The 12,728-nt window shown below is 31.2% G+C and overlaps 1 protein-coding gene across 4 annotated transcripts in view; it reads right to left on the bottom strand.

The window, feature by feature from the left end:
• Positions 1 to 4,360: 4,360 nt before the first annotated feature.
• The window catches only part of LOC134691256 (calcium-dependent secretion activator 1-like), a 71,492-nt gene continuing 63,124 nt past the window's right edge, over positions 4,361 to 12,728 (bottom strand). For all 4 annotated transcript variants that reach the window (XM_063551655.1, XM_063551674.1, XM_063551665.1 and 1 more), the window contains 3 exons: positions 12,514 to 12,618; positions 12,159 to 12,245; positions 4,361 to 9,194 (listed from right to left, as the gene is read on the bottom strand). In XM_063551655.1, the coding sequence (XP_063407725.1) occupies positions 9,084 to 9,194; positions 12,159 to 12,245; positions 12,514 to 12,618 (303 nt within the window). In that variant the 3' untranslated portion in view covers positions 4,361 to 9,083. The remainder of the gene's footprint in view (positions 9,195 to 12,158; positions 12,246 to 12,513; positions 12,619 to 12,728) is intronic.

The raw sequence follows: 12,728 nt of genomic DNA, 5'->3' as shown, positions 1-12,728 counted from the left end.
GTTAATAGTTATCAAAGGTACCAGGATCATAATTTAGTATGCCAGACGCCCATTTCATCTACATAAGACTCATCAGTGACGCTCATATCAAAATATTTACACATAGGTAAAGAGTATCTGGTTTTCTAAACATCAATGTGGTAAAAATTATCATCCACAAGCCACAATATTTTTTGGTGATTGAGTGCAGCTAACAAGTAAAAAACTACTACAAAATTCAGCCTTCATGATGAACTTAAAAGAGTCCACAAGCCAGAAGCTCAATTTTTTGAAAATATTAGTTGGATGCTGTTGTCCTGTAGAGAATAATTTTACAAGCCAATGCCATACTTGTGGTTAAGTATGATGTCTGCCACATAATGTTTGAGTTGCTCATATTTTATGATGGTTCTGTAACCAGTCCTTCCTCTTCCAAGGGTTTAAAAGTTTTACACTTGACTAAAATCCACATGATAACTTCTCCTCAGACATCATGATGTTACTGATAATGTCTGCTCATGTCTCAAAGCTGTCATACAGGTTCTAAAGGAATGACAAAGCAATGTGATATAGGTGAAGGGAAAGACAATAATACTTGTTATCAAGAACTAAGCAAAGGAATTTCATTTATAATGCTGATTTTCAAGAACTTAGCAAAGGAATATCACTGATGAGGCTGGTTATTAAGCACTTGGCAAAGGTATATCATTGATAATATCAGATAATTACATGGCACTTTTCATATCACATGTATAACAGCCCTAGGTTCAATATTAGCCCAAGAGCCGCATGGCACGAGGGCTGATATTGACTGAGGGCTGATAATACATGCGATATGAAAAATGACATGTTATGATCTTTTTATCATATGCTTCAACAGTAGAGAAAAATAACAGATTGATATATTGATCCTTTGTAGCTCACCTGGCCCAAAGGGCCAAGTGAGTTTTTTTCATCGTTTTTCATCACTTGGCATCCGGCGTCTGTCATCGTCGTCGTCCGTCGTTAACTTTTACAAAAATCTTCTCCTCTGAAACTACTGGGCCAAATTAAACCAAACTTGGCCACAACCATCATTGGGGTATCTAGTTTAAAAAATGTGTGGCGTGACCCGCCAAACCAACCAAGATGGCGGCCATGGCTAAAAATAGAACATAGGGCTGAAATGCAGATTTTGGCTTATAACTCAAAAACCAAAGCATTTAGAGCAAATCGGACAAGAACTAAAATTAATTATCAGTTCAAGATCTATCTGCCCTGAAGTTTTCAGATGAATCAGAGAACCAGTTCTTGAGTTCCTGTCCCTGAATTGGAAATTTTAAGGAAATTTTGCTGTTTTTGGTTATTATCTTGAATATTATTATAAATAGAGGTAAACTGTAAACAACAATAATGTTCAGCAAAGTAAGATTTACAAATAAGTCAATATGACCAAAATGGTCAATTGACCACCTAAGGAGTTATTGTCCTTTATAGTCAATTTTAACCCTTTCCTTCATAATGACGCCTTTTGACGCCACCCCCCTTACTCCATAATGACGCCTTCTGACGCCTGTGTAGTACCTCAGTTGAAACACTTTGACTGCAAAGTGTCTACATTTGACTTAATAAAGTTTGTATCCAATATGAAAAGAAATATCATAGGAATATCCAACTTAAATTTATTTGATGAAATAGTTGTTTTTCGCAATGCCATAATACTTTAAAGCATAAGTTTAGCATTTTATCAAAAAAATCCTATGCGAATCAAGTATGCAAAAAAAATATTTCAATAGAGGAAAGGGTTTTTACTACTGGTAACATTTTCCACAGAAACTACTTGGCCAATCATTATAGATAGTGATAATTGTAAGCAGCAAGAATGCTCAGTAAAGTAAGATGTACAAACATATCACCATCACCAAAACACAATTTTGTCATGAATCCATCTGCTTTCTTTGTTTAATATTCACATAGACCAAGGTGAGCGACACAGGCTCTTTAGAGCCTTTAGTTTGTGGTTCCCGAAAAGAAGTTGAAAGAGTAAAAAGTTAACGACGTCAGACCCAAAATTTGATACATTCAATATGAAATCTTTCTATCATATGCCTCAACAGAAAAAAAAACCCACATTTGTATATGGAAGAATTGACAAAAAAATAATTCAACAATATACATAATGAACATTGTTTGGAAAAGTCAACTTTTTTAAAGTAACTTTCTAAATTATGTTTCCGAAAAACTTAAAATGCATTTTATTTATTTTTTTTAATTTATTTTTTTAAATTTAATTTAATTATTTTACACAATATACTTTCCAGTATTCAAATAATTGTTTTGTACACTAATTTATAATGTTTTTCACTGAAAACGGTGCATTTAGGTGTATTTTCCGGAATTTTCCGAGTATCACCGGAATGCCATGTGATAACGTTACGGAAAGGCATGTGATAACAATCGAAGCATGTGATAAACTTTTCATATCAGCCCGCTAAGCACCAATTAAAAAAATATGGAAAATACTTTTATTTAATGCTTTTATCAAACGGTAAAAATCATATGTTATTTATTCTAAGTATATGATAAGTCTGGTTATTAAGCACTTGGCAAAGGAATATCACTGATGAGTCTGGTTATCAAGCACTTGGCAAAGGAATATCATTGATGAGGCTGGTTATTAAGCACTTGGCAAAGGAATATTATTGATAAATTTAAAAAAGAAGATGTGGTATAATTGCCAATGAGACAACTATCCACAAAAGACCAAAATGACACAAACATTAACAATTATAGGTCACCGTACAGCCTTCAACAATGAGCAAAGCCTATACCGCATATAGTCAGCTGTAAAAGGCCCCGATAAGACAATGTAAAACAATTCAAGCGAGAAAACTAACGGCCTTATTTATGTAAAAAAATGAACGAAAAAACAAATAAGTTACACATAATCAAACGACAACCACTGAATTACAGGCTCCTGACTTGGGACAGGCACATACATTACTTCGCACAGGAATATCATTGATAGGGCTTGTTATTAAGAACTTGGCAAAGGGATATCACTGATGAGGCTGGTTATTAAGAACTTGGCAAAGGAATATCACTGATGAGGCTGGTTATTAAAAACTTGGCAAAGGAATATCACTGATGAGGCTGGTTATTAAGCACTTGGCAAAGGCATATCACTGATGAGTCTGGTAATTAAGAACTAAGCAAAGGAATATCACTGATGAGGCTGGTTATTAAGAACTTGGCAAAGGAATATCACTGATGAGGCTGGTCATTAAGAACTTAGCAAAGGAATATCACTGATGAGGCTGGTTATTAAGCACTTGGCAAAGGAATATCTCTGATGAGGCTGGTTATTTAAAAGCACTTGGCAAAGGAATATCATTGATAAGGCTGGTTATTAAGAACTTAGCAAAGGAATATCACTGATAAGGCTGGTTATTAAGCACTTGACAAAGGAATATCATTGAAAGGGCTGGTTATCAAGAACTAAGAAAAGGAATATCACTGATAAGGCTGGTTATTAAGCACTTGGCAAAGGAATAGCATTGGAAGAGCTGGTTATCAAGAACTAAGAAAAGGAATATCACTGATAAGGCTGGTTATTAAGCACTTGGCAAAGGAATAGCATTGGAAGAGCTGGTTATCAAGAACTAAGAAAAGGAATATCACTGATAAGGCTGGTTATTAAGCACTTGGCAAAGGAATATCATTGGAAGAGCTGGTTATCAAGAACTAAGAAAAGGAATATCACTGATAAGGCTGGTTATTAAGCACTTGGCAAAGGAATATCATTGAAAGGGCTGGTTATCAAGAACTAAGAAAAGGAATATCACTGATAAGGCTGGTTATTAAGCACTTGGCAAAGGAATAGCATTGGAAGAGCTGGTTATCAAGAACTAAGAAAAGGAATATCACTGATAAGGCTGGTTATTAAGCACTTGGCAAAGGAATAGCATTGGAAGAGCTGGTTATTAAGAACTAAGAAAAGGAATATCATTGATAAGGCTGGTTATCAAGAACGTAGCAAAGGAATATCACTGATGAGGCTGGTTATCAAGAACTTAGCAAAGGAATAACGCTTATGTGACAGTTTCAGTGAGCACAAGTTACTGGCTTTACATTTATGATGCACATTTAATGCCTCAAGTTTGGAAAGAAAAACACACAAAACTCAGAATAGCATTAAAATCAAAAAGACATAAGGAGAGCATACAATTGAAAATCAATTTTTCCTGAAGATTTACCCCTCAGAATTAATACAAATAAAAATATATTTTTTCACTGGTGTTAATAATGGTAGTGGTGTTAGAAAGTTAAATCATTAAAAATTATAAAAAAAAAGTGATTAACAGGCTTTCTGACACAGGCCCAAGAAATAAATTAAATAGCATAACGTATATCTATTTTATTCCACAATAAAAGTCTGCACCTAGTTTAAGTGACAGATATTGCACATCAAATTGCATATTTTGGTCTAAATACAATATTAGTTAAGTGAAAGACAAACAAGATTTAGAATTGTTCTATACAATAAGAAAAAGTCTTCTAAAATATCAACTATGGTCTTATTAGCAAGCAGAAATAATTCTATTACAAATGTAGAGTGAAATTGCCTATATGAGAAAAAACTATATTTTGAAAAAAGAAATAAAATTCAGAGAAATAAACATTATCATCTCCTGTTTTCATATAATTATTTCACAATTTCAAACTTGACAAAAGGGATATGATGCTTTTCACCAGGGATCAACCATACTACTCAAAAAGTAACTTCAAAATATGTAAATATCTTAGAAGAACAAATATTAGGTATGACATTAGAGAAGTATGAGAAAAAATAAGAATAGTGTCAAAATAATTGTTTCTGAATTTTGATATAAATAAATGCATATTAAAATGTTGTCAAAGGACAAGGTGAACTAAATTCAATATAAATCACGGTTAAAATTCTGTATTCTTCATTTAATGAACAGATACGTTTAAGTTTTTACTTTTTTGTTGTTGTTTATCTTCTTTGATTATTTTTTATCCAGATACTTGAAACTCAAAGAACATCATTCCAGCCTATATGTCTACATAAAACAAGTTGACCATATAACAGTTCATCTACTTACAATAACAACTCTACAACTATAGATATATTAACTTTCAAACAAGGCATTATAAAAACATGTTATACATTCAATGTGCTCAACTGGTTTCCTTACTGGTTCTTATAGTGAACCTAAACTTTGTAAGGACAGGTAATGAGAATTCACTGGTCTACTTACAAGTATACTAACATTATGTGCAGGTATCTAACCTCAAACCATAACTAACGTCATCTATAACAATATTGATACTATATCAAGGTTTCTTCTACTATATTGTATCAGATTATTCAAAATTTGATACTGCAAATTCAGAAATTTTTAGAAAGCAACCGTTACTGCAATTGTTGAACATGGACAAGATAAATATAAAATCACCATTTAAGAAACTGTTGCATGCAAACAATGCTGCCAAGGTTTATAATGCAAGTGTTTATATTTGCAATACCTATCAAGTAACAATTTTTGCCTTAATTAAAATATTGCAAAAATTTCTGAATTTGCAGTAGTCAAATAAAAAAAGAATTGTACAGCAAAGACATAACAGCTTAACAATACAATTGTGTGAATCCAGAAATGAAGTAGATTTCACATTTCTTAGAAGAGTGAAAGTATAGGAACTAGTGTTTTTACATTCAAAAACAAATAAGTGTAAAATTCTTTCAAAATTATGCAATCAGTCCTGTACACAAATGTTACTTATGATGTAAAAGTGACATAATATACATACATTATAATTACTGTACAGTAATTGACAAGGATGTTCAAATTATGCATAGATTTTATTCAAATTAGATCAGAAAAACAAGTTTTACCCTTTGTGATGTTTAAATTACATCAACATCTTTGAAGTTGACATTTTATAGCATAATATCACACACTAATGTTTGGCATGGCTGCCAATTTTCTAGATGTGAAAACAATTCATTTCAAATGAGCACCCCAAAAGCTCAATTGCTTCATGAAAATGCAGATGTTGCATTCTATACTGTGCAGAAAATACTGCCACTAATTATAATATCAAAAGATCCATACTAAATGGGTATGATAAAAAATACAGTATTTAAAGTGATCAGTTTTGCAAATTTGAAAATAACTTACACATAATGACTCAGCATTAGCAAGTTAAAGAATAAATATCAAATCATTGAGAAATACACAAGTTCAGTAATATGTAACACAACATTCCTTTCTCATTTGGTATAATAAAAATTTAAAAGAAAAGATTCGACAGATTGGAAAAATATTCCTGACACCATACAACTCATCAATCCAAAGATCAAGTCTTTCCATAATACATAAGCTTATAAATATGTAAGAAAAAGTTATGAATGGACAGACAAGGTAAATACAGTAAGTTCATGTCATTGAAATACTATGATTATTCCTTATAAAAAAAGATCACATTATACATGTACTGCAATTAATTATTCACAAACTGAAGGAATGATAATATCAATAATGGAATGTATAAAATTCTACTATGCAAGCAGAGTATATTTTTTGCTGCATTCTTCCATTACACTACCTTAATAAAAGTTAAATTTGCAGCCTGACAAGAGTTATTTTTGCAGAATGGCAAAAGTTGTTTTTTTAAAAATGTATACCCTTGAAAAATTATACATAGAATACATATCCTATATAATAATAAAAAAAAGAAAGAAAGAACAGAACAGAAACCTGTTGTAACTAACAATGGTTTTTTTTTGTTATTTTTTTTAGAAATTTTGCATTGGTGGCAAATCCTTGAGTGTTTCTATTTTAAAAATATATTCCTTACATATCAGCAAGTAGAGTGATTTAGTGCATTAACATGTTTAACAGACTCTTTTAAGATATTGATATTTTTTGATAATGTATAAATGGATTTCTCGTTTTAACTAATTTTATTAGTAGAAAAAAACTGGAAAAACTGATTGTCATGGATATTAATAAATCACAATATAATCTGCTTTTTAAAATTAAACTCTTTACAGTTTCTTATACATTTGTATATTGAAAATGAAAATAAATGTATACCGGTACTTGAAAATATGACTATATATTTATTCAAACTGAAAGTAACACTATAATAAATTACCTTAAATTCATATAAACTTAAATTAATAACATCACTGACTTTATAATTTAGTATAAACTTTGTAATTATAAGTAAAGAAAATAGATAAAAATAAAACAACAAGTATTATATATATAAATAAATAGTAAATAAACAAACTTCAACAAAATTTCATAAAAATAAACAATTGTATAAAAATGCAACTTAGGATTTCATTAACAACCACAATCATTCTTTCACAACCAAAACTTATAATACAGAAGAGTACACTTTTCTATGACATAATGCACTTAGAATAGTTTTCCTCAAATTGCTGATTCAGTGGGTGGAGTGTCCACTGATTCAAATGAAAAGCATTTATTTTCACAATTTATAAAACAAGTGAGAAAAAAATGAAATGAAATCTTTATGGATTTGTAAGTGAAACAGTTTATTGAGTCAGGTTTAATTATTTTTAGGGGGGTTCTGATGACGAGGACAGTAAAATCTGCTGACAATTTATGAAAATGATGAAAAGTTACTAAATTGACCTTGACCTTAGACCTTGCTCTTTCCAAATTAGCTTATTGAGCTTAACTTCAAAAGGAATAACCTTGAAACCAAATTTTGTCTTCTCCTGACCTTGACCTTTGACTTTAAATTTAATAGGGATATTCTTCATCTCATAGGACATTATCTCACAAAGTTCAGTAAAAATTGGACAAATGGTTCAAAAGATAACATCTGGAAACCAAAAATTTTCAGTCTTCCAGTATGATAAGAAGACTTTTATATTTAAATCTATTTTAAAAGATAGCACTTGTTGGCTTTATTCAGCATTGATAACACAGGATGATAGGATCTCAGGAATGACTAGTAAAACATATCATGTCAGTGGTATTATAATTGCTTTGAAACAGTTTCATACCTTCTTTTTTCCTCCTCCTGGTCAAGGTAAGAGTTTAAAAAATACAGGTATTGTAATAAAAGTTTTCTCCTAATCAGAAAATATACTCAACTAAATAGAAATTAAAAATAAAATATATACATGGATTTAACTTATAAGAAAATCAGATCTGACATTCCTAATAGCATGTCTATTATTTTAGCTTAATAGATAGATTCTTATTACTATAGATACTATAAGCCGAATATATATTTTATATATGCCCTTTATTAACAAATGAACATAAATTCGTGTCAAATTGATATTGTGCACAGAGAAATAATAACACATATTTATAAAATGGATATGGTGGTTAGCAGCAGCATAATTAATCTATGAGTTCAAATGTTTTCAACATTTTTGTTATGTTTTATTAACCTTCAATAAGATAACTAAAGTCTGATAGATAAATATTTTAGGATTAGCTTAACCAGAAGAGACATATGAATGGATGGATTAACACAGAGACAGATGTACATTAGGTGCCACCACATAATATGTGTATTTCCTCAAATTTCAAAGTGTAGCCCGCCTTATAAATTAGTAAGAATAATTTTAATATAATTTTTGTACAAGTGAATGCCAGAATCTACTTTATATTCATATACTAATGCAGAAATAAGGTGAAATAGACTAAAATTGTCATTGAATAGCTCATGATATAAACTGTGGACTATAATATTCCATTTCAATGTGTTATCAGAACAACTTGAAAAATTTGAAGATTAAAAAAAATAATATTTTTTTTTTAAAGCTATAAATATTTTCATATCCAGCAAAGTAAATTCTAATAAATTCAATAATTACGTAACTTACTAATAATATCAATTATCAATTATTATGCTTTGATCACTTGGTCCCTTGTTAATATTGACAGAGATAGTTCTGTGAGAATAACTTTTGTTACTAAGAAGGAATCTTAAAAAAGAATTTTAGAGAGGCCTTAGTTTGCACCTTAAGGTCATTTCAAGAAAACAACAATTCACCAGTTAAATAAGTTTTCTCATGAGGTAAATGTTGTTTGATCTGGTCCCTGGTTTTAATCTGATTCCTCATCACTATCATTACTGACATTACTACTGGTACCTCCTCCCAAAAACCCTGTTGATCTCTTTTCACACTGTGTTACTGAGTGAGTAGCTTCTTCTACCTATAATCAAACAAATTATTCATTTTTATATAAAATTGATTTATCTAACTCCATCTTATGACAACAATATTATATTTATTATATTCAGTCAGTTGGTAGCTTCTATCTACAGCTATGTAACAAACATTTAATGAGTTCATGAAATAGGATTAAATATGGTTCTGTCTTTACTTAATCTATTTGTTCATGGCATTTCATTAAACAGTGTTACACTAACTAATGCATACCTGTCAACTGACCCATTTCTGCGGGTGTGACCCGAGATTTTCACAATTCTGAGGGATCACCCGGGACACCCGCCGGGTCATTGAAATAACCCGGGAATTCCGAAAATGACCCGATTTCACCCGTATTTCTTAGCATTGAGATTGATTTCATAAGTAATATTCCTTTGAAATATCGGCAAATTCGTAATTCTTCCATGAACAGGAAGTTCATCTAGCTATGTAAACTGTCAAATTAAGTGACCCATTAAGTGCATGGCTTCATTTGACAGCTTTGGTGTCAAACACACTGTTCATTAACACCAATTACCTAAGCTTTAGGTCGTAAATAAATTGCACTATAAACATAAACAAACATATTTCAACTAGTTACTTCCCCTTATTTGTCACCATTCAAAATTATTCCTTATATTTACGTTTTATGGGTGAAAAAGATTAAATCATAAAAAATATAAAATTCAAATACATATTGAAAAATAACTTTTCAATATTTTTATACCTTTATACAATATTTAAAAACTAGAGGCTCCAAAGAGCCTGTGTCGCTCACCTTGGTCTATGTGAATATTAAACAAAGGACGCATTTGAATTCATGACAAAATTGTGTTTTGGTGATGGTGATGTGTTTGTATATCTTACTTTACTGAACATTATTGCTGCTTACAATCATTCTATCTATATTGAACTTGGCCTAAGAGCTTCAGTGGAAAATGTTAGTTAAAATTTACAAATTTTATGAAAATTGTTAAAAATTGACTATAAAGGGCAATAACTCCTTATGGGGTCAATTGACCATTTAGGCCATGTTGACCTATTTTTAGGTGTTACTTTGCTGTACATTGTTTCCCTTTACAGTTTATCTCTATCTATAATAATATTCAAGATAATAACAAAAAACGGCAAAATTTCCTTAAAATGACTAATTCAGGGGCAGCAACCTAACAGCAGTTTGTCCAATCCATCTGAAAATTTCATGGCAAATAGATCTTGACCTGATTAACAATTTTACTCCCTGTTAGATTTGCTCTAAATGCTTTGGTTTTTGAGTTATAAGCAAAAAACTGCATTTTACCACTATGTTCTATTTTTAGCCATGGCGGCCATCTTTGTTGGTTGGCCGGGTCACGCCACACAATTTTTAAACTAGATACCCCAATGATGATTGCGGCCAAGTTTGTTTAAATTTGGCCTGGTTGTTTCAGAGGAGAAGATTTTTGTCAAAGATTACCAAGATTTACGAAAAATGGTTAAAAATTGACTATAAAGGACAATAACTCCTAAAGTGGTCAACTGACCATTTTGGTTATGTTGACTAATTTGTAGATTTTACTTTGCTGAACATTATTGCTGTTTACAGTTTATCTCTATCTATAATAATATTCAAGATAATAACAAAAAACAGCAAAATTTCCCTAAAATTACCAATTCAGGGGCAGCAACCCAACAACAGGTTGTCCGATTCATCTGAAAATTTCAGGGCAGTTAGATCTTGACCTGATGAACATTTTTACCCCACGTCAGATTTGCTCTAAATGCTTTGGTTTTTGAGTTATAAGCCAAAAACTGCATTTTACCCCTATGTTCTATTTTTAGCCGTGGCGGCCATCTTGGTTGGTTGGCGGGGTCACCGGACACAATTTTTAAACTAGATACCCCAATGATGATTATGGCCAAGTTTGGATTAATTTGGCCCAGCAGTTTCAGAGGAGAAGATTTTTGTAAAAGTTAACGACGACGGACGCAGGACGACGGACGACGCCGGACGCCGGACGCCAAGTGATGAGAAAAGCTCACTTGGCCCTTCGGGCCAGGTGAGCTAAAAAGTTGAAAATTATTTTTTACATTTATACTTCCTTTTACTGTATTACTATATTTTATCATAGTCTAATTTTTAAGTAAAATATTTTCATCTGTAAGGAAAAATGATATGTTAAAAGGCAATACAGCTACTTATCTTAAACATTCTAAAATTACATTTGAAAAATAGATGGTAGTGGTTGATGATTACAAAAAGTACAGGATATAAGACTGAGTTACACAACTTTATAAAATTCTTTAAGAGTGCAATGAAACAAAAATTAATAAGATTTAAAATGACTGAACCAAGTGAATATGTATTGATGTTTTGGTATCTTTGATATACATTGTAAGAAAATGTACCATAAATACTGAAATTCAGCTCGAAAAATTTCGTACGCGTTACGACCTGAGATTTGATTCTTCAATGCAGGTCATGACCTGCATTTTAATCGTCACAGGTTGACAGGTATGCTAATGAATCTACTTAACACAAATAAAAAAATCCAATATGCACACAGAAGAAACTTTACTTAACACATACATTTTAGAAAGTGTGGTTGTAATAGTCACAATCATGTTCTCTTTTCCTAGTTTAAAAATGATTACAGAATATAATTTCCCCACGGATAGTCTTCTGGGTAGTGCTTTGTTGACTATGGTTGGCATTTTATTCAGTGGTAATGAAGTTGTCTGTCTTTTTTTTACCTTTGATTTTGATAATGCCAATGGTATCTCATTTTTCTTTTCTCAGGCATAAAATATTGGCAACAGTGAATTTCTGTGTCATTCAGTCTCTTACGGAGAGTTGTCTCATTGGCAATAGTACCACATCCTTTTTTACAACACTTGAAATTAGACAAAACTATATCATGTTGACCCAATATTTGGTGTTGATGTAAAATATATTATGAATCAATCTTTAAAATTACATAGGACCTACCTGTAGCCTTTTGCAAATGTTCTGATAGGTTTTATCATTTAATATATTCTCTAATACACCTTGAAGTTCAAAGTCTGAATAACATTTCTGAAATAGAATAAGATATTTGTTGAACATCTAAATTCGTGGTTCCCCTATGACCATAAAAATTGGTATCCAACAAATAACCATGAATCCACAGTATATGATACAAGTTGTTTTTGGTGTTGAAACCAACAACTTGTCAAGTTTGACTATCAAGGTGAAGCAGAGCTCAGGCAAAATAGAGCCTGTACCATGGGTTATCAATTTCACATTTGACAATTTCAGTATCAAGTTTAACACATTGATTAAGATGACTAAAAAAATAACTCACTCTATTTATAGTCATGATGCAAGTAAGCTGGTATGGATGGAGTGAAAGATCTAGTCTATCTGACAACCAATCATAAGTCATCTTCATTTGACTGGTATACCATTGCTGAAATTAAAATAAACTGGTTTATCTATTTTTTGAACAATTATCATGTAATGCTGGAAAAGTAGTTTTTTTTCTTTTTTTAAATCATCATCTATGAATTTAAATTACTT

Source organism: Mytilus trossulus, chromosome 1 (genome assembly GCF_036588685.1).
Source record: "Mytilus trossulus isolate FHL-02 chromosome 1, PNRI_Mtr1.1.1.hap1, whole genome shotgun sequence".
NCBI classification, from domain to species: Eukaryota; Metazoa; Mollusca; class Bivalvia; order Mytilida; family Mytilidae; genus Mytilus; species Mytilus trossulus.
Note: the sequence above shows the minus strand (reverse complement) of the source record. Positions and strands in the feature narration are given on the sequence as shown.